General features: G+C 45.9%; 2 protein-coding genes and 1 long non-coding RNA gene across 6 annotated transcripts in view; 1 reads left to right on the top strand and 2 right to left on the bottom strand.

Moving 5' to 3' along the window:
• LOC127489486 (uncharacterized) overlaps window positions 1-9415 on the top strand; it is a 29766-nt gene extending 20351 nt beyond the window's left edge. The window contains exon 3 of the long non-coding RNA XR_007917404.2: window positions 9277-9415. This is a non-coding gene — a long non-coding RNA (uncharacterized lncRNA). The remainder of the gene's footprint in view (window positions 1-9276) is intronic.
• PLCH1 (phospholipase C eta 1) overlaps window positions 1-21964 on the bottom strand; it is a 300525-nt gene extending 278561 nt beyond the window's left edge. For 3 of the 4 annotated variants that reach the window (XM_070072610.1, XM_070072614.1, XM_070072615.1), the window contains exon 1: window positions 9262-9397. The gene's annotated coding sequence lies outside the window, so the exon portion shown is untranslated. Of the gene's footprint in view, window positions 1-9261; window positions 9398-19759; window positions 19820-21902 lie in introns of those variants that run through there. The other variant, XM_070072611.1, reaches the window with a different exon arrangement.
• On the bottom strand, window positions 315-22050 carry C4H3orf33 (chromosome 4 C3orf33 homolog). Its single transcript, XM_002716273.5, has 5 exons — window positions 21903-22050; window positions 19760-19819; window positions 14142-14289; window positions 9262-9422; window positions 315-1069 (listed from the first exon to the last, which is right to left on the bottom strand). Exons 1-5 carry the CDS (start codon window positions 22020-22022, stop codon window positions 713-715), a joined length of 846 nt encoding a protein of 281 aa, XP_002716319.3. The 5' UTR covers window positions 22023-22050; the 3' UTR covers window positions 315-712.
• Window positions 22051-22390: the final 340 nt, after the last annotated feature.

Here is a 22390-nt window from a genome sequence, read left to right as displayed (position 1 = left end):
CTCTGTCTTTCAAATAAATAAATCTTTTTTTAAAAATTCACAGTCTCACATAGCAATTAACTGGGAAGCAGGGCAGTTCAATACTGGCTATTTCAGATCTCAACAATGACCTAAGACAACCCCATTCTTTCTATTCTCCCTGCTGCCATCCTCAGCAAGTTGTTTCTGGTCCCTAGGGTTCTGCCCTCAGCTAGCAACAGGTAAGTTAGTCATTCTTTATGGCCAGGAATGGTCTCTGTGACGTTCACTTGTAGCCATGCTCCAAATTCACACGCAGTTAGGAAGCACTGGGAGACAAAGAGTAGCCTCAGTCATCAAGTATTAGGTATTCCTTTATTATGAATAATGAAAGCTGGTAAGACAGAAAAAAATAAATAAATTCTCCTTACACAAAAATTAAATACAGCTGTCACAAATAACTCAAACAACAAAACGGCCAACAGTTAAACCTTATTTCCAAATATTGGCACCACAGTATTTGCATCCTTTACCCCAGTGACTTTGTATATTCCTAAAAGTATATTACATGAATCATAATTTCTTGAAATTAATTCTATATAACATTTATCATAATTATCTTTTAAATATGTAAATACCATTAGACTACAGCTTCATCATTTTGGAAAATTTTCATTTCAAGGCAATGAAGAATGTACATATATTTACAGAGTTTATTCTTCTGCTCAGGTCACCTGTAAACCTCTTGGATATTTCATCCTTTTCTACGGAAGTGTAAACGACTCATAAGTTCTCTGAACTTCAGTATTAAGGAATAGTTATTAATGTTCTCTTTCCATATTTCATAAGTCATTCTAAATTTTTCATAATAACTTTCTTTTTTCCATATTTCTCTCCATGAGTCTTTAAATTTTTCCAAATAACTTTGTTTTTCAGATTCTTCCTTCCATATTCCTTCTCCTTTTTTTAGCGCTGTTAATTCAGCTTTAAGTAACCTCCTGTGAATTCTCCAATAGAGTTTAGAATTATAATTTAACCCTTTAACAAGAACAGTTTTGCCAAGGCCTCTTCTCAAAATTTCCTCATTTAGATTCACCGTAAAATATCTACCCTAGAATTAAAAAAAATTATTTAAGAAAATTCTTATACCCATAGCATCTAAATTACTTTAAAAGCATCATTTGTAATTCTAGTGCTCCAAAAAAAAGCCAAAAATTTAAAACAAAGGGGACTTCAACAGCTTAAAATTGCTATTGCTAAATCCAAGATTTTTGCTCAAAGTCAACTGACTCTTATTTTTATTTTTATTTTTTATTATTTTTTGACAGGCAGAGTGGACAGTGAGAGAGAGAGACAGAGAGAAAGGTCTTCCTTTTGCCGTTGGTTCACCCTCCAATGGCCGCCGCGGCCGGCGCGCTGCGGCCGGCACACTGTGCTGATCCGATGGCAGGAGCCAGGAGCCAGGTGCTTTTCCTGGTCTCCCATGGGGTGCAGGGCCCAAGCACTTGGGCCATCCTCCACTGCACTCCCTGGCCACAGCAGAGAGCTGGCCTGGAAGAGGGGCAACAGGGACAGAATCCGGCGCCCCGACCGGGACTAGAACCCGGTGTGCCGGCGCCGCTAGGCGGAAGATTAGCCTAGTGAGCCGCAGCGCCGGCTTAACTGACTCTTTTATAACAAAATTCTCCAGACTCATCAATCTCTAAAGCCAAGAGGTTTAAAATCAATAAAATATAGGGAGTGTTTTCTTGGTGCATGGAACTGTGATGCAGTGAGTTAACCAGTGGCGTGGTACCCTGGCATCCCATATCTCAGTGCCTGGTTCCAGTCCCAGTTACTCCACTTCCAATTCAGTTCCCTGATAATGCTCCTGAGAGACAGTAGACATCGGTCCAAGTAGTTAGGTTCCTGTCACCCACATGGGAGATCAAGCTGGAATTTCTGGGTGCTGTCTTTGGCCTGGCTCACCACTGACTCTTCTGAGTATTTGAGGGGTGAACCAGAGGATGGAAGATTTCTCTCTCTGCCTTTCAAATTATACAGTTTTTTAAAATAAAATTTTTTATAAATATTTAACAATAAATATCCAATGCTCATTTTTACATCCTTCCTTACTGAATGAAGGCAAAGTTTGCTTGGATCTACCTAAAGGATTGATGTCTCAGCTTTTATTTCAGTGGTAGGCATCTATCATGGTCTGGTCAATAAAATGTAGCTGAACACATGGTATGGGGCTTCCAGGAAAGAAGATAAGATAGAGTTAATGACAACTGTAAAGGTTTACCATATTTTTCTCATCTTCTAAATTTTATTATCTCAATCCCTTGAGTCAAAGTCAGATTAATTAAAATTCAACCTCACACATTTAGTAAAATTGAAACAGGAGAAATAAATTATCACAATAAGCATATGCCATAGTTTTGTCACCTGGGAAGCAACAAAACGTAAAGATATATAAAGTGTGGGCCCAGGAATCAGGACAAGTTGGTTGGAACACATCTTCCCTAAGAATCCCAACTATCAGTGGGAATGACAACACTAACTTTCTAGGTGATCTTGTGGAAAAGTGACACAATATAAGCATAGCACTTAGCTCAGGGTCTGGCACATGGAAAACACTCAAAATATGTTATCTTCATCATCAACATAATCATCTTCACTTGCGGTAATTATACTCCTCAACTTACAAGAGAAGATTTTATATTTATAAGGCTTTTGGTATGTTTTATCTAATTTTGTATTATTAATTTACTTTAAAATGTAAGATGTTTTAAACAGTTTGCTTTAGATCACTTTTATTTTGAAAGAACTGAATATGTTCTGGACATATTTAAAGTTTTAAAACTAATAGATTTCGTTAGGCTTTCTATTAATACTTCAAAAGGCTTTTGAGAATTAGAAAATTCATATATATATATATAGAAATGCACACACACACATTTTTTAATTTAACAGAGGACAGAGAGAGAACGAAAACTCTATCCACTGGTTTATTCCCCAGATGCCCACAACATCTGGGGCTGGGCCAGGGCCAAGGCCAGGGCTGGAGCCAAGAGCCTGGAACTCAGTCTAGGTCTTCCATGTCGGTGACAAGAAACCAAGTACTTGAGCTATCACTGCTGTCTCCCAGGGTCTGCATTAGCAGAAAGCTGGAATCGGAAGCTGGAAATAGGTATCAAACCCAGGTACTCCAATATGAGACACAGGCAGTCTTAATCACTAAGCCAAATGCCTGCCCCCTAAAGGTTTGTATTTTTTTAAAGATGTATTTGTTGATTGATTGATTGATAAGGCAGAGTTACAGAACGGAGAGACAGAGAAGGATTTTTCATCTGCAGGTTCACTCTACAAATGGCCACAACAGCTGGGGCTTGGCCAGGACAAAGCCAGGATCCTGGCACTCCATCCAGGTCTCCCACATGGGTTGCAGTAGCCCAAGTACCTGGGCCATCCTCTGCTGCTTTCCCATGTGCACTAGCAGGGAACTGGATCAGAAGTGGAAGAGCCAGAACTCAAATCGGTGCTCCTCTGAGACACAGGCATCACAGGGGGCACTTAACCTAGTACACCAAAACACTGGCCCTGCCCTGATTGTTTTAATATAAGGTTTTTTCCTTAAAGTGAGTCTTTTGTGTTGTATAATAAGGACTTTTTTTTTTTAAAGATTTATTTTATTTATCGGAAAGACAAAGTTACAGAAAGAGGTAGAGACAGAGACAGAAGTCTTCCATCTGCTGGTTCACTCCCCAAACGGGGCTGCAATGGCCAGAGCTGGACCTGTCTGAAGCTAGGAGCTTCTTCTAGGTCTCCCACATGGGTGCAGGGGCCCAAGGACCTGGGCCATCTTTTTTTTTTTTTTTTCTTAAAGATTTATTTCTTTGAAAGTCAGAGTTACACACAGGGAGAAGGAGAGGTAGGGAGAGAGAGGTGAGAGAGGTCTTCCATCTGCTGGTTCACTCCCCAACTGGCTGAAACAGCCAGAGCTGTGCCAATCCAAAGCCAGGAGCCAGGAGCTTCTTCCAGGTCTCTAATGTGAGTGCAGGGGCCCAAGGACTTGGGACATCTTCTACTGCTTTCCCAGGCCACAGCAGGGAGCTGGATTGAAAGTGGAGCAGCCAGGACTCAAACCAGCACCCATATGGGATGCCAGCACTGCAGGAAGTGGCTTTACCCACTATGCCATAGTGCCGGCCCCTGGGCCATCTTCTACTGCTTTCCTAGGCACATCAGCAGGAAGTTGGATCGGAAGTGAAGCAGCCAGAACTCGAACTGGCACCAAATATGGAATGCTTGCACTGCAGGTCTGGGCTTTAACCCATTGCACCAGAATGCCAGCGATTATAATAAGGACTTTAAAAATAAAAAACTGTTCATAATCCTGTCACAACATTTAATCCTTTTATTTTTCTACATTCCTTATCAGTAGCCACCCATAAACATAAATTAGAAATCAATCCAGGCCGGCGCCGCGGCTCACTAGGCTAATCCTCCGCCTGCGGCGCCGGCACACCGGGTTCTAGTCCCGGTCGGGGCGCTGGATTCTGTCCCGGTTGCCCCTCTTCCAGGCCAGCTCTCTGCTGTGGCCAGAGAGTGCAGTGGAGGATGGCCCAGGTGCTTGGGCCCTGCACCCCATGGGAGACCAGGAGGAGCACCTGGCTCCTGCCTTCGGATCAGCACGGTGTGCCGGCCGCAGTGCGCCGGCCTCGGCGGCCATTGGAGGGTGACCCAACGGCAAAGGAAGACCTTTCTCTCTCTCTCTCTCTCTCTCACTGTCCACTCTGCCTGTCAAAAAATTGTCACAAATTTTTTCCATGTTGTCGAAATCTTGATAGCTATAACAGTAACAGCTACATATACTTGAAATGAAGTAAGCCTATCTTGCAGCCATGGAAAGAAAGATGAAAAAGGGTGCATCTAAGCATTCAGGACAGTGAATCAGCAAACTGTCACTCCTTGTTCTACAGATGCTATGGCCAAGCATAAAGGTAAGAACACTCAGAGGCAACGCCTTCAGACGGCTGACCGCACACTGATCATAAATAGGACTGGAAAAGGCTCAATTTAGAGTTAAAAATGTACACACTATGACATACCTATTAACAAAGCACCTGGCAAGACTGGGCAATATTTACCTTCTAAAAACACCCTTGCTCTCTGAAGTTCCCAGCTGAAAGCTTCACTCAACAAGCTGTTTCCAATAACAAGTATGTTATAATATACCTATATATAAACACATGTATAAAATATTTCTTAAGTAGCAATGCCAGTCATTAATAATTTGAAAGCTTTTTTCTTTTTCCAAATTTTAAAAAATTTATTTGAAAGGCAAAGTTACAGAGAGGTAGAGGCAGAGAAAGAGAAAAAGAGAGAGAGAGAGAGAGATCGGTCCTCCATCTACTGGTTCATTCCCCCAAATGGCTGCAACGGCTAGAGCTGAGCTGATCTGAAACCAGGAGCCAGGAGCTTCTTCCAGGTCTCCCATGTGGGCCATCATCTACTGCTTTCCCAGGCCATAGCAGAGAGCTAGATTGGAAGCAAAGCAGCAAGGACTTGAACTGGTGCCCATATGAGATGCAGACAGCAGCTTTACCTGCTGTGCCACAGTGCCAGCCCCACATTTTTATTTTTATAAAATAATTTTTATTTATTTATGTCCATATTTATTTGAAAGGCAGAGACACAGAGACAGAGATCTTCTATCCACTGGTTCACTCCCCACCACCCAAAACAGCAGAGGCTAGGCCAGGGCAAAGCTAGGAGGCTGAAACTCAATGTGGATTACCCATGTGGGTGGGTGTCAGGAACCCTAGGACTTGAGCCCTCATTCGCTGCCTTGGAAAGAAGCTGAAGGGGCCCCTGCTCCACTTTGATCCAGCTCTCTGCTATGGCCTGGGAAAGCAGCATAGGGATGGCCCAAGTCCTTAGGCCCCTGCACTGTGGGGAGCAACTCGGACTAGACTAAGTTACTGGAATTAAGACTTATTCTATGCATCTGCTCTCCCACAATATGGCGCTGGGAGAGAAGAAAACAGCTTCTACACAGCTGCCTCCAGTTCAGCCAATAAACTGTAGGACTTGCTCCTGATTGGAGGAGAGCAGCGTGCTCGGCGTGTGGGCAGCCGAGTTAGGATTGGCAGAGGAGGACTATAAAGGAGGAGAGAGACGGCATGCACCAGGAACATCTAAGGGGAACACCTAAGGGAACACCTAAGGGGAACACCTGTGCAGCCCCCGAGAGAGCCGGCCGGCGGTGTGCCGCTCCCCTGCGGAAGTGGGGAAAGTGGCCAGGGGGAACCGCCCTTCCACGGAGGTGGAAGGGACAGTAGCCAACCCGGGAAGAACCAGCAGCAAACCCGGGGAGGGCCGAGCAGACAAAAGAACAGCGCAGGGTCTTGTGTCGTTCCTCCACGAAGAGGGGGAGTGACATAATGGTGCCGTGACTCGGATATGAAGCCTAGGCAGGGCTTAGTGTCGTTCCTCCACGAAGAGGGGGAGCGACATAATGGTGCCGTGACTCGGATGGGAAACCTAGGACGGATATGAAACTTAGGAGGGAAGAAACGGGAAGAAATGGGAAAATATTGGAGAGAGAGACTAGCAAACAGCCTAGGGAAAAGCCGGACGAAAAAGGTGCCGGAAGAAGCTATTGAAAGCCTAGGCATAGACTCAGATACAGACTACGGGGGGAAGCTGGGAGAAATCTCTAAGGTCGAAAGCGAAAGTGAAAGCCAGAACAAACAGACTCGGATACGGACTGTGGGGAGAAGCCAGGAGAAATGAGGGAGGAATATTGTTGGAAGAAAACTTAGGGAAACATACCGGGTAGAGAAAAATGTTAGGGAAATTGAAGCCGCGGGGGGCAGGCCGAGGCGGAGACGAAAGCCACTTCGGGATTCTCAAGTTAGCCCGGGAATAAGGGGCGAAAAGTTAAAACCAGAAGCGGAAACGTAAGCCAGGTTGGGATCCGTCTGATTAGCCCGGGGAGCAAAGGACGGGAAGCCAAATCGTGGGGCGGAAACGTGAGCTGGGTTGAATTCGCCAGGTTAGCCCGGGGAACTTAGATTGAATGCTAGTGGCGGAGACGTAAGCTACGCTGTGTGACTCGCGGAGGCTGCCGCGCGCAGAGAGAGCGTGCGGGGCACAAGTAGATAGGGAACGCTGGGCTGGTGCGAGGCCGTGGTGCAGGCACGAAGCCGGGAAGCCGCGCAGATGAGAGAGGCGCAGGCTGAAGTGGCTCAGAGCCGGGAAGCCGCCGAGAAGCAGCCTCGGGGCGGGCGCCGGGAAGCCGCAGGGATAGGAGAAACAGAAGTTTTAGAAGTAAAATGAGAGAAATAGGAATGCTGGTAGATAGAAGTAAAATAGGAGAGATAGGAATGCCCGGAGATAGAGAAATAGAGAAGTAAGGCCTCCCCACAGCATGGCAATGAGAGGCTTGGATTCGGTCTGCCTGATTAGTGAGGCGATGAGCACCTGCGGGCGGCTAGCAGCTTATGCGCCGCAGGTCACCGAAGACAGGCACGTTATTAACATCAATAGTCTCCCCACAATACCGCAATGAGAAGGCTTGGATTCGGTCTGCCTGATTAGTGAGGCGATGAGCACCTGCGGGCGGCTAGCAGCTTATGCACCACAGGTCACCGAAGACGGGCACGTTATTAACATCAATAGTCTCCCCACAATACCGCAATGAGAAGGCTTGGATTCGGTCTGCCTGATTAGTAAGGCGGTAAGCACCAGCAGGCGGCTCGACCAGAGTATGAGCCGCAGGTCACCGAAGATAGGCACGAATCAACACCAATAGGCCTCCCCACAATATGGCAATGAGAAGGCTTGGATTCGGTCTGCCTGATTAGTAAGGCGGTAAGCCAGCAGGCAGCTCGACCAGAGTATGAGCTGCAGGTCACCGAAGATAGGCACGAATCAACACCAATAGGCCTCCCCACAATATGGCAATGAGAAGGCTTGAGTTCGGTTTGCCTGATAGGGCTTGTAAGCACCTGCGGGCAGAGCAGAGCATGCGCTGCAGGGCACCGAACACAGGCACGCATCAGCGCCTAAAAACCTCCTCACAACATGGCGAAGAGAGGACCTGGATTCGGTTTGCCTGATTGATAGGACTTGTAAGAACCTGTGGCAACTCTAGCAAGTAGAGCAGAGTGTGTGCCGCGGGACACCAAAGACAGGCGCGTATCAACGCTAAAAAATAAAAAGAAAGGGGGATCTGTGGGGAGCAACTCGGACTAGACTAAGTTACTGGAATTAAGACTTATTCTATGCATCTGCTCTCCCACAATATGGCGCTGGGAGAGAAGAAAACAGCTTCTACACAGCTGCCTCCAGTTCAGCCAATAAACTGTAGGACTTGCTCCTGATTGGAGGAGAGCAGCGTGCTCGGCGTGTGGGCAGCCGAGTTAGGATTGGCAGAGGAGGACTATAAAGGAGGAGAGAGACGGCATGCACCAGGAACATCTAAGGGGAACACCTAAGGGAACACCTAAGGGGAACCCCTGTGCAGCCCCCGAGAGAGCCGGCCGGCGGTGTGCCGCTCCCCTGCGGAAGTGGGGAAAGTGGCCAGGGGGAACCGCCCTTCCACGGAGGTGGAAGGGACAGTAGCCAACCCGGGAAGAACCAGCAGCAAACCCGGGGAGGGCCGAGCAGACAAAAGAACAGCGCAGGGTCTTGTGTCGTTCCTCCACGAAGAGGGGGAGCGACATAATGGTGCCGTGACTCGGATATGAAGCCTAGGCAGGGCTTAGTGTCGTTCCTCCACGAAGAGGGGGAGCGACACTGCACCTGTGTGGGAGACCCGGAAGGGGCTCCTGGCTTCCAGCTTCGGATCGGCGCAGCTCCAGCTGTTGCAGCCAATTGGGGAGTGAACCAGCAGATGGAGGACCTCTCTCTCTGCCTCTCCTTCTCTCTCTGTGTAACTCTGGCTTTCAAATAAATAAGTAAATCTTTAAAAAAAAAAAAAAAAAAGGAAGCTGAAATCAAAAGCAGAGCCCAGACTCAAAATCCAGGCATTCCAATATGGTATGTGGGAGTCTTCACTGCTGGGCCAAAAGCCTGCTTCTGAAGTTTTATCCTGTCAATTTCTATTTTTTTCTACAATAAATATATACTACATATGTAACTAAAATTTCATAACAAGGTTTATATAATAAAAACATGATTCTTGATATATAATCACTATTAGTAGCAGTTTTAAATATTTTAAAAATTCAGAGCCCATTATAAATATATGGCATTATGATTTAATGTGCTTACATATAAATAATGAAATATCGCTCGTTTTACACTACTTACTCTATTCACTAACAGGTAGCAGAAGAGTGCCGAATTCTCCTTTCCAAGAAGTTGGAACCACAGCAACTGGGAAGGCTTTAGCTCCTTTTGTAACCATATCTTCCCAGATTCAGCGAGTTCTACCCCAGCCAACTTAACCAGCAAAGCACCACATGGCTCCTCTAAAAATAGTAGAAAAGAATTTAGCTTTAACAGCACGTTGCAAAAGCAAATTCCAAAGCCATTTAGAAAACACCCGAATATACTGTGCTCATTTATAAATACCCAGACTCTCTAAATTTTGGTTCATTTGTTTCTATATTCAAGTTATAAAACAATAAAAGTATGTAACAAATGGAATAATTTCAAACAACAATTTCAGTAAAGTTCCAAGAACAAGAAGACTTAACCAACTGTCAAGATTTACTTCTATACATATATATATAAAACTACAGACATGTCTTTTAACAACATCAGCTGTTATTACCAATAAAATTGTAAAAACTGTATTTTAATTTAATAACAGTACTATCTTCCAATTTTAACAAATATAGTTCTATACCATGATTTTTTAAATTTTTAAATTTTTTTTAAATTTTTTGTTTTAGAAAGGCAGATTTCAGCCGGCGCCGCGGCTCACTAGGCTAATCCTCCGCCTAGCGGCGCCAGCACACCGGGTTCTAGTCCCGGTCGGGGCGCCGATTCTGTCCCGGTTGCCCCTCTTCCAGGCCAGCCCTCTGCTGTGGCCCGGGAGTGCAGTGGAGGATGGCCCAGGTGCTTGGGCCCTGCACCCCATGGGAGACCAGGAAAAAGCACCTGGCTCCTGGCTCCTGCCATCGGATCGGTGCGGTGCGCCGGCCGCAGCGCGCCGGCCGCGGCGGCCATTGGAGGGTGAACCAACGGCAAAGGAAGACCTTTCTCTCTGTCTCTCTCTCTCACTGTCCACTCTGCCTGTCAAAAAAAAAAAAAAAAAAAAAAAAAAAGAAAGGCAGATTTCATATGTATAATCTCTATAGAAAATATCACTAAAATAAGTGAGATGGAAAAGAAAGGTGAGGGGCCCACCAGAAGAATCTCCTGGCTCTTGGCTTTGGATTGGCGCAGCTCTGGCCATTGCGACCAATTGAGGAGTGAACCAGCGGATAGAAGACCTCTCTCAACCTCTCTCTCTCTCTCTCTCTCTCCCTTTCTCTTTCTCTGGCTCTCCTCTCTTTGTGTAACTCTTGCAAATTATTGAATAAATTAAAAAAAAAAAGAAAAGAAAGGTGGGGATCAAGGCTTTCTGAGGTTTCCTTCAGCTCTGAAATTTTGATTCTATGCACCATGACATATAAATATATTATATGATGTGAAACTCATTAATAGCAATAAGCATATATAGCAATTTTAGTGCTGTGGCATGGCTCAATATCAGAGTCAGATTTCTACTGAATCCTGCCCATGGAATTGTGCAGTACACAGACTGGACAACCACAGGGGGCAACCTTACTGCCTGAGCTCTAAAGAGTCATTACTGTAGGGCCAGCACTGTGGCGTGGTGGGTAAAGCCACCATCTGCAGTGCGGGCATCGCATATGGGCACCAGTTCAAGTCCCAGCTGCTCCACTTTCAATTCAGCTCTCTGCTATGGCCTGGGAAAGCAGTAGAAGATGGCCCAAGCACTTGGGCCCCTGCACCCATGTGGGAGACCCAGAAGAAGCTCCTGGCTCTTGGCTTTAGATAAGTCCAGCTCCAGCTGTTGTGGCCATTTGGGGAGTGAACCAGCGTATGGAAGATTCTCTCTCTGCCTCTCTGTAAGTCCACCTTTTGAATAAATAAATAAGTCTTTTTTTTTTTTTTTAAGGTCATTACTGTTTCAGAGAGAGGATATTTAAATTATCACAACTGGGAAGCTAAAGGACTTCAGAAGTATAAATTCTCTCCTTAGGTAAAGTAGCCAAGAAAAAAAAAAAAAAACAGACATCCTAGGTAATCTCTCTTTAGGGAACAATACTCATTCAAATTGTATAAGTTCACTTTGGTTTGCTAAAAAAATCAATCCTGGGGCCAGCATGGTGGCACAGAGGGTTAAGCTGCTGCTATCCAGCTCCCTGCTGATGCGGCTGGGAAAGCAGCGGAAGATGGCCTAAGTGCTTGGGACCTTAGACCCATATGGGAGATCCTGAAGGAGTTCCAGGCTCCTGGCTTCAGTCTGGCCCAGCTCCAAATGCTGTGGCCATTTGGGGAGTGAATCTCTTTCTCTCCCCTCTGTAACTCTTTCAAATAAATAAATTTTTAAAAATAAACAAAACAATAACAAAAACAAATTAATCATGCCAGATATGTTTAGAGGAAAAATTCAATTTTTTCCCTTTTCAGTTAAATCTCATTGAACAGAGTAATATTCATTCATCTAGGCATTTTAAAAAAAATCCAAGGACTCCTTTCTTCATAAAATTAAAATAATATTTAGAAGATATTAAATAGAATAAATTAATTCACTTGACAAATTTAACCAAATGTCTTTGCTAATATTTTTCTAGGGACTGAGAATATCAAGATAAATAGTAAAAAATCTTTGCCACCAGATGCTCATAGTTTTGAGATATAAACCTAAATACATAATCATCATAGGAAATGTAAGTGATTATGCAGTGTGCATGAATTGCTGGGGTGTGGGGTAGGATGGCACTGTGGCATAGCCAATAAAGCTGCCTTCTGCAGTGGGGCACTGATTCAAGTCCCAGCTGCTCCACTTCCAATCCAGCTCTCTGCTACGGCCTGGGCAAGCAGTGGAAGATGGCCCAAGTCCTTGGGCCCCTGCACCTGCGTGTGAGACCTGGAAGAAGTTCCTGGTTCCTGGCTTCAGATCAGCCTAGCTCCAGCTGTTGCAAACATTTGAGGAGTATACCAGTGGATAGAAGACTTCTCTCTCTTTCTGCCTCTGCTTCTCTGTCACCTTGCCTTTCAAATAAACAAATAAATCTTTTAAAAAAAAAAAAAGTATATTGCTGTGGGACTTAGTTAAGAAAAGGACTAATTCTGTTTGAGAGTGAAATAAGCTTCACAAAAGAGCTGACAGTTGAGTTGGATCTTAAAGAATCAATTGGAGTTTAAAAGCCATGAGCCATGCACAGGGCCATGAGAATGCACATAAAGGTGTGTGGCGTGGGACCTTCGATGTGAAGCAGGGAGAAATGGGAATTGCAGATCTGGCTCTTGCTCCCTTTCTGATCTCCCTGGGCCTCGGCTGCAGAGTCTCACGTGCATTATCAGAGTCAAGTTCAGTCCTGCTTGTGCTTCTCCTGGTTGGCCCCTCTTAATTCTGTGAGGCCTTCTCTGTTTTCTCTCCAAGTACAGATTCCTCTACCTCTCTTGTAACCACCCAATAATTCTCTATCCTAGCACTCCACTCCTTTTCTTTTCTTCCCCCCTCCTTCCCCCCTCCTTTTTTTTTTTTTTTGACAGGCATAGTTAGTGAGAGAGAGAGAGACAGAGAGAAAGGTCTTCGTTCCATTGGTTCACCCCCCAAAATGGCCACCACACGCCTGTGCTGCGCCAATCCGAGGCCAGGAGCCAGGCACTTCCTCCTGGTCTCCCGTGCGGGTGCAAGGCCCAAGCACTTGAGCCGTCCTCCACTGCTTTCCCGGGCCACAGCAGAGAGCTGACAGCTGGACTGGAAGAGGAGCAACTGGGAAAGAATCTGGCGCCCCAACCGAGACTAGAACCCAGGGTGCTGGCACTGCAGGCAGAGGATTAGCCAAGTGAGCCTCGGTGTGGGCTCTTTTCTTCTTTTTTTTTTTTCCACTCCTTTTCTTCATAGCTCTTAGGACAATTTTTCATTTGTTCATTCTCTACCTTCCATCAAGACCCTAAGCTCCAAGCTTTAGAGGAATCTTGTTTATTTCATCCAGCCTTGACCATAGTAGGTGGCAACATTTATGAAATGAAAAGTGAATACTTGAATGACTAAGATGGAATAACTGAATAAAAGCTAAAAAGAGAGCAGGGAGAAAGGGAAACCTAGGGTCAAATTAAAACATTTCCTGGTATATAAGGCCAAGAGTTCAGACTCGCTCCCAGGCAGTAGAGGGTTATTATGAATTAAAATGACATCTTTTGCTGTTTTTTTTTTTTTTTTTTGGACAGGCAGAGTGGACAGTGAGAGAGACAGAGAGAAAGGTCTTCCTTTGCCGTTGGGTCACCCTCCAATGGCCGCCGCGGCCGGTGCGCTGCAGCCAGCGCACCACGCTGATCCGATGGCAGGAGCCAGGAGCCAGGTGCTTTTCCTGGTCTCCCATGGGGTGCGGGGCCCAAGCACCTGGGCCATCCTCCACTGCACTCCCTGGCCACAGCAGAGAGCTGGCCTGGAAGAGGGGCAACCGGGACAGAATCCGGCGCCCCAACCGGGACTAGAACCCAGTGTGCCGGCGCCGCTAGGCGGAGGATTAGCCTAGTGAGCCGCGGCGCCAGCCTCTTTTGCTGTTTTATAAATAATGTCAAATAAAAGGACACTACAGGGGCCAGTGCTGTGGTACAACGGGTAAAGCCACTGCCTGCAATGCAGGCATCCCACCGGTTCAAGACCTGGCTGCTCCACTTCCCATCCAGCTCTCTGCTATTGCCTGGGAAAGCAGAAGATGGCCCAAGTCCTTGGGCCCCTACACCCATGTGGGAGACCCGGAAGAAGCTCCTGGCCCCTGGCTTCAGATCAGCACAGCTCCAGCCATTGCGGCCATCTCGGGAGTGAACCAGTGGATGGAAGACACCTCTCACTTGCTCTCTCTCTCTCTGTCTTTCTCTCTCTCTCTCTTTCTGCCTCTCTGTAACTCTACCTTTCAAATAAAATAAATAAATCTTTTTTTTAAAAAAAAGAATGCTACAATAGTTATTTAGTTTTATTATTCTTGTATCTTACTTACTCCTCCAGGATGGTATTATAGGTAAAGTAATAGGAATATGTTCAATTTCTAAACCATTCTCAGTTATTCGGCGTAATCGTCCACGTAGCTTAACGTTCTTCCTTATAAATTCTACTGGAATATCTGAAGAGCTTGTAAATTTTGATGTCTGTAGATTTACAAGGAGAAAAATAATTATAATTATTTTTTCATTTAAAATTTAAAATGTCAAAATGTTATGTAAACATTCAACAAGAAGACATATCTATCAAAAATGTTTTTCTTATTACTAATATTTTAATATGATTTAATCAAAACCATTTATAGAAACCTTATTTAGAACTCGTTATTCACCACTGTTCACTCTTTTTCTATGTCAAGTGATTGCATGGAGGATGTTAAACAAATTCCTACCCTCTAAAAGCTTGCAATATCAAAATATGACACCATCTGTTAAAAGGCAGTGAGTGGCACCACACAAATCTGCTTAAACAGTCTTTATTTCCCATTCCACATATGTAAAATCCTATTCTTTATATGGATATATTCTATTTTATATATGTACAATCTATTTATGCATATACTGCTGAAAAAATTTAAAGCTGAGTCAAATTAAATTATAATTTTTAATTGACAATATTTTCTTCTTTTTTTCTCTTATAGAAGATAATATTTAGGCCGGCGCCACAGCTCACTAGGCTAATTCTCCGCCTGCGGCGCCGGCACACCGGGTTCTAGTCCTGGTCGGGGCGCCAGATTCTGTCCCAGTTGCCCCTCTTCCAGATCAGCTCTCTGCTGTGGCCCGGGAAGGCAGTGGAGGATGGCCCAAGTACTTGGGCCCTGCACCCCATGGGAGACCAGGAGAAAGCACCTGGCTCCTGCCTTCGGATCAGCGCAGTACACTGGCTGCAGTGCACTGGCCGCGGCGGCCATTGGAGAGTGAACCAACGGCAAAAGGAAGACCTTTCTCTCTGTTTCTCTCACTGTCCACTCTGCCTGTCAAAAAAAAAAAAAAAAAAAAAAAAAAAAAAAAAAAGGAAGAAGATAATATTTTTTGTTCAGAAAGGAAAGAAGAAGTCAACAGTTAGAATTTGCTTCAATCTCTATATCCCAGATGAGGTCCTAAGGTTAGGCAACATTTTATAGTTGTATCTTCCACAACAACAACACTACAACCTCCATCAATAATCACGGCTAATGAAAAACCTCACATAAGAGAAGGATAAATTAGTACCCGACTTACTAAGACAGTAGAACTCAGTTGAACTTTTTGTTTTAAAGATATTTATTCATTTGAAAGTCAGAGTTGTGGCCCGTGCTGTGGCATAGCAGGTAAAGCTGCCGCCTGCAGTGCTGGCATCCCATATGGGCGCCGGTTCGAGACCCGGCTGCTCCACTTTCGATCCAGCTCTCTGCTATGGCCTGGGAGAGCAGAAGAACATGGCCCAAGTCCCTTGGCCCCTGCACCCACGAGGGAGAGCCAGAAGAAGCACAGCTCCGGCTGTTGCAGCCAACTGGAGAGTGAACCAGTGGATGGATGGAAGACCTCTCTCTCTCTCTCTCTCTCTCTGCCTCTCTTTCTCTCCGTGTGTAATTCTGACTTTCAAATTAATAAATAAATCTTTAAAAAAAAAAAAGTCAGAGTTAACAGTGAGGGAGGAAGAGACAGAGAGAGAGGAGGGACCTTCCATCCACTGGCCCATTCTCCAAATGGCCGCAACAAGCAGGGTTGGACCAGGTCAAAGCCAGGAGCCAGGAGCTTCATAGGGATCTCCCACATGGATGCAGGGCCCCAAGCAGGGGCTATCCTCTGCTGCGTTCCCAGGCACATTAGCAGGGAGCTGGATCAGAAGTCAAGTGGTAGGGCCGGCGCTATGGTGCAGTGGGTTAATGCCCTGGTCTGAAGTGCTGGCATCGCATATGGGCACTGGTTTGAGTCCCAGCTGCTCCAATTCCAATCCAGCTCTCTGCTGTGGCCTGGGAAAGCAGTAGAAGATGGCCCAAGTCCTTGGATCCCTGCACCCACGTGGGAGACCTGGAAGAAGCTCCTGGCTCCTGGTTTTGGATCAGCGCAGTTCTAGCCATTGTAGCCAATTGGGGAGTAAGCCATCAGATGGAAGACCTCTCTCTCTTTCTGACTCTCCTCTCTTTGTGTAACTCTGTCAAATAAATAAATAAATCTTTAAAAAAAAAAAAAGAAATCAAGTGGCTGGGACATGAACCAGCACCCATATGGGATGCCAGTGCTGCAGACAGCAGCTTAACCTCCTGAGCCACAGCACTGCCCCTGAACTGCATTTTTTTTTTTTTTTTTTTTTGACAGGCAGAGTGGACAGTGAGAGAGAGAGAGACAGAGAGAAAGGTCTTCCTTTGCCGTTGGTTCACCCTCCAATGGCCGCCGTGGCCGGCGCGCTGCGGCCGGCGCACCGCGCTGATCCGATGGCAGGAGCCAGGAGCCAGGTGCTTTTCCTGGTCTCCCATGGGGTGCAGGGCCCAAGCACCTGGGCCATCCTCCACTGCACTCCCTGGCCACAGCAGAGGGCTGGCCTGGAAGAGGGGCAACCGGGACAGAATCCGGTGCCCCGACCGGGACTAGAACCCGGTGTGCCGGCGCCGCTAGGCGGAGGATTAGCCTAGTGAGCCGCGGCGCCGGCTGAACTGCATATTTTCATAAACGACAGCAATGTAGCAGAGCAATCCAGAATGTGGAATGTCTTATGGGCTAAATGACTTGGTTTCTCTAAGTCAATGTCTTGGGGCTAAAGGGGCTGAGACAAAAAGTTTAAGGACTCAGGTTATTTCTTAAAATCTTTGGTAGAATTCACCAGTGAAGCCACCAGGTGCACACTCTTGCTCTGCCTGGGGACTTTTGATTATTGATTTAACCTCCTCCCTAGTTATAGGTCCATTTGGATTTTTATATTTTTTCATGATTCAGTCTTGAAAGGTTTTGGGTTTCTAGAAATTTATCCATTTCATCTGTTATCCAGTTTGTTGATATACAATGGGTTCATAGTACTCTCTTACAGTTTTTACTTTTATTTCTATAGAATTGGTAATAATGGCCTAACTCTGATCTTTGACTTTAATAATTTCAGTCTTTTCTCTTTTTCCTTAATCTACCCATATACAAAAATTAATTCAAAATGGATCAAAGACCTAAACATAAGAGCTAAAACTAGAAAGAAAACATGGAGCAAAAGCTTCACAACATTTAATGTGGCAATGATTTCTTCAACGTTATCCCAAAGGCATAGGTAAAAAAAGCAAAAAGGCAAACTGGACTTAATGAAAATTAAAAACATGTGCATCAATGGACACTATCAACAGAAAAGGCAGCCTACAGAATGGGAAAAAATATTTGCAAACCAAGTATCTAATGAGGTGGCGGGAGTGAAGTGGGATGGCAGGTACTTGGCCTAGAGGTTAAGAGGCTAGTTCAGATACCTACATTCCATGTCCCAGTGCCTGGGTTCAACACCTGGTTCTGGCTTCTAACTGAAGCTTCCCACTAATGAAGCCTCAAATAGTTGGGTTCCTGACACCCAACCCTCCCCGTCCTTCTCCCTCTGTTTCTCTCAAATAAGTAATTAAATAAATAATTTTAAAATATCTGATAAGGGATTCATATCGAAAATACAGAAAGAACTCCTAAAACTCAATAACCAAAAAGCAGATCTGATTCAAAAATGAGCCAAAGACTTTTTTCTTTTCTAAAGAAGAGGAACAGAAGGTCAATAAATATGTAAAAAGATGCTCAGCATCACTAATCATGAAAGAAATATAAATTAAAACCACAATGAAATATCATCTTACCCTCATTAGGATGGCTATCAAAAAGTGACTATCCAAAACACAGCAAATAACAGTGTTAGGGTTAGTGCTGTTGCATAGCAGGCTAAGCCCCTGCCTGCAGCGCTGGCATCCCATATGGGCGCCGGTTCGTGTCCCGACTGCTCCTCTTCTGATCCAGCTCTTTGTTTATGGCCTGGGAAAGCAGTGAAGATGGCCCAAGTCCTTGGGCCCCTGAACCCACGTGGGAGACTCGGAAGAAGGTCCTGGCTCCTGGCTTCGAATCAGTTCAGCTCTGGCTGTTGCAGCCATTTGGAGAGTGGATAGAAGACCTTTCTTTCTGTCTCTCCCTCTCTCTGTCTGTGACTCTACCTCTCAGATAAATAAATAAATCTTTAAAAACAAAAAAAAACAACCAGCATTAGTATTATAATTCTACAGTATTATGTGAAGAAACTGGAACCATGGCACCCCATTGGTAGGAATGAAAAATGGTACAGCCACCACAGAAAACAATGACCCAGAAATTCCACTTCTGGGTATACACTCAAAAAAGCGGAAAGCAGAATCTCAGAGAAATATTTGTACATCCATGTTCACAGCAGCATTATTCATAGTAACAAAAATGTGGAAGCGGCCAGCGCCATGGCTCACTAGGCTAATCCTCCGCCTGTGGCACCAGCACCCCGGGTTCTAGTCCCAGTTGGGGCGCTGGATTCTGTCCCAGTTGCTCCTCTTCCAGTGCAGCTCTCTGCTGTGGCCTGGGAATGCAGTGGAGGATGGCCCAAGTGCTTGGGCCCTGCACCGCATGGGAGACCAGGAGAAAGCACCTGGCTCCTGGCTTCAGATCGGCGTAGCGCCGGCCTTAGAGGCCATTTTGGGGGGTGGACCAACGGAAGGAAGACCTTTCTCTCTGCCTTTCTCTCTAACTCTGCCTGTCAAAAAAAAAAAAAAAATGTGGAAGCAACCCAGATGTCCATCAAAAAATAAAATGTGGGCTACACATACAATGGAATACTATAAGCATTCAAAAGGACTGAAATCCCAATATATTCAATAATGTGGGTAAACCTTGAGAATACCCTTCTACATGAAATAAATCAGTCACAAAATGACAAATGTGGTAGGATTCCACTCATATCAGGTACGGGGCCAAAATTAAAGGGACAGAAAGTGGAATAATGGTGGTCGGGGCTGTGGGGGCAGGGAAGGGAGTTACCTTGGTGGGTATATTAGTTCTGCAAGATGAAGAGTTCTGGAGACAGACAGTGGTATTTGTTGAACAACAACATGAATGTGCCGAATATCACAGAACCACATATAGAATTAAAAGTTGTTATGTGATAAATTTTGTTATGTGCATTTTACCAAAATTTAAAAAGTGAAAAATACATTTTTAAATTTTGAATTATCAAATGCATCCCTACTATATCTATCAAGAACATTGAAAGGGGCCCCCAAAAAGCATAAATTACTCAGTGTTAAGGGAGTAATTCAACTGTGAGCCAGATCTAAATGCACCTCAGAAAATAATCTTAGATATTCCACAGCGTCTGAAATGCGAGTGTAGTGACTATAACATTCTAAGAAACTAAAACTTCTTCAGATTCCTCTCTAAGCATGAAAAAAGTAATTTTGGAAATACAATTACTTTCTTTAATATCTTACAGATGTGTTACTTTTAAATCAGGATTTTATACTATGCTCATTGTTCTAAAATATTATTCAAAGGCTTCTCATATGAATAACAAAATTATATAGTTCTTGAGATAAAAATTCTCTTTAGAAGTGGGAATAAATTAACTGTCTATTGTTTATTATAATGCATTTTTCATTTGTCAACTTACCAGTCGAACACTCCTTAGAAGTAACATTAGCCCAGCCACGGCCATTATAGTGCTGATGTTCTATGGAAAGAAATTTAACGATTAATCCTCATTAATTATCATTCACAACAGTGAAAGCACTAATTAGAAGGACTAGAAAATAATACTGTCCTCCCTATATCTATTTAAACAATTCATTCTTCAAATAAAGGCCCACGGCTTTCAAAAAGTGTCCACCAACTCACTAATTTTACCTTCCTTCAATTTCTTTAAAAAGATTTATTCATTTATTTGAAAGGCAGAGTTACAAAGAGGGAGAGGCAGAGGCAGATAGTCTTCCATTCCCTGGTTCACTCCCCAAGTGTCCCCAACAGTCAGGGCTGAGCCAGGCTGACACCAGGAACTAGGGGCTTCATCCAGGTCTCCCATGTGGGTGCAAGGGCCCTAGTACTTGGGCCATTCTCCATGGCTTTCCCAAGTGCAGGGAGCTGCATTGGAGTGGAGCAGCCGGGCCAACAGCTTAACCTGCTATGCCACAACACTGGCCCCCTCAGATGTATTAAAATGTTTTATTTAAACGGAGTAGACTCAAAGGAGTTTAATTAAAAATTAAAGATTCATGAAATTCCCTCTAAAAAGAGTAATAGTCTAACCTACTTTACTTCAATAAACACAACTAGGTATTTAAGAAATGAGTTTGGGCCGGCACTGTGGTTCACTTGGCTAATCCTCCACCTGCAGCGCTGCCACCCTGGGTTCTAGTCCCAGTTGAGGCACCAGATTCTGTCCTGGTTGCTCCTCTTCCAGTCCAGCTCTCTGCTGTGGCCCGGGTGCTTTGGGCCCTGCCCCCGCATGGGAGACCAGGAGGAAGCACCTGGCTCCTGGCTTTGGATCGGCACAGCGTGCCATTTTGGGGGTGAACCAATGGAAGGAAGACCTTTCTCCCTGTCTCTCTCACTAACTCTGCCTGTCCAAAAAAAAAAAAAAAAAAAAAGAGTTTGAAAGTAGACACAAGGGGACATTCTTTGGGTGGGTTCTGTGATTGAGTTATTTGGAATAATATGTTCACGTGCTGTCTTAGACACCGCTTCCTCTCACAATTCTTATGAGGTCAGTTTTCAAAATGCTTATTTATTTTTGTCCATCTACTTGAAAGGCAGGGAGTGGGAGAGGCAGAGGGAGAGAGAGTGAGCCATCCTCTGGTTCACCCCTCAAATGCCTATAACAGATAGGGCTAGGCCAGGCCAAAACCAGGAGCTGGGAACTCAACCTGGGTCTCCCACATGTGTGGCAGGGACCCAAGTATTGAAGCCGTCGCCTGCTGCTTCCCAGGAATGCTATTTGCAGAAGCGCCGTCTAAAAGCGCAGGAGCCAGGGATCTGGCTGCGCCAATGCCGGCCCCATTCAGCAGAATATTTAAGTTATCCAGTCCTGAAAACGTCCTCTTCGCTTGGTTTCCAGGACACCTGGCTTCCTTGATTGTTCTTCTTCCCTTGTTAGTCTTCCGTGTCCTCCTCCCTTTCACTCTCCAAATCCTAAAAGCATCCCCCAGGTCTCGGGCCCAGGGTGTCTTCAGCACCTGCTCCAAGATGCCGTTCAAGCCCACGGCTTTCAAATCCTACTCAAGGTTCCCGCAGCTCAGCACCAAAGTGGTGCACCGAGTTCTGATCGCCCTTTAACGCGACTCCATCGCTTTTGTCTCCAACAGCAACCACAACTCCGCTTCCAAGTCTAACCAACATCTTCACATTCGTGCGCCCCCGTGGTACACCTGAGCGAAAAGTTCCCTAGACTTTTCCCCCAACAAGCCATCTACTCCAACGCCTTCTCCACAGGGACATCTTTTTTATCGCCACCGGGGGCTGAGCCACACTCCTCTCGCGAGGCCCGCGCTTAGCTTAAAGCAAAACGCGAGTCCCCAAGTCCGCCTCCAGGAGCGCTCAGGACGGGCCCGCCGGCGCCCCCGGGCTGGGCGGCATCTCGTTCGTCCTCTGCTGTGTCCCGGCCCCGGCGGCCCTGAGGCCGAATCGCCCCCCGGCCCGCACACGGACCCTGCCGTGTCGCCATCCCGGGCCCACACCCCCGCGGCCCTGCTGCCCTCCCCGGCCGGGACGAGACCGCCGGGGCTCGGAATTTGCAGGCTCGCGCCGCGCCGCCCGCTCACCCGGACGAGGCGCAGGTGGTCGTCCGCCCACTGAGAGATCCCAGCCACCACGTTGGGCGCCGTTTTCTCCCTGTCTGGCGATGGCGAAACAGGCTCCACGGGCCGGCCACGTCCCGCCATGTTCCCGGCTTCGACAGCGCGCGCGGCGCGTTCCTCAGGCGGTCGCCAGGGGGCGCCCATTCCCTGTGGCCCGGCGGTGACCTCGCGGCCTCCCTTGACCCGTGGGCTGCCCTCCGTGTCCCAGGTGTCAGACAGCTTAACGGTGGACTCTCCGCGTTTATGCAGGGCTTTGCACGGCGGAGGAGATGGCTGTGCGGCAGCGAAATGCCGGCCCTGCAGGTGGGGTGATTATAAGTCGATGAAGAGAAGGTGCATTCCTTCCAGCTGCTCCCAACCGTAATCCTATGCATACTGCTGGTGTAGAAATTGTGCTTTAAAGCTTTCAGAGCTGCTCTGGAAGACTAGCTCAGATGCTCTACGTTTTTGAA

The sequence above is a fragment of the Oryctolagus cuniculus genome, chromosome 4 (assembly GCF_964237555.1).
Source record: "Oryctolagus cuniculus chromosome 4, mOryCun1.1, whole genome shotgun sequence".
Taxonomy (NCBI): Eukaryota; Metazoa; Chordata; class Mammalia; order Lagomorpha; family Leporidae; genus Oryctolagus; species Oryctolagus cuniculus.
Note: the sequence above shows the minus strand (reverse complement) of the source record. Positions and strands in the feature narration are given on the sequence as shown.

Bases quoted from the DNA above. Each gene is read 5' to 3' on its own strand.
- C4H3orf33 (XM_002716273.5), bottom strand. From the start codon at position 22,022: ATGGCGGGACGTGGCCGGCCCGTGGAGCCTGTTTCGCCATCGCCAGAC. The intron at 14,290-19,759 runs GTAAGTTGACAA...GTAAATCTACAG, and splicing joins TTCTAAGGAGTGTTCGACTG to ACATCAAAATTTACAAGCTC. The intron at 1,070-9,261 runs GTAAGTAGTGTA...TTTTAATTCTAG, and splicing joins GCTACCTGTTAGTGAATAGA to GGTAGATATTTTACGGTGAA.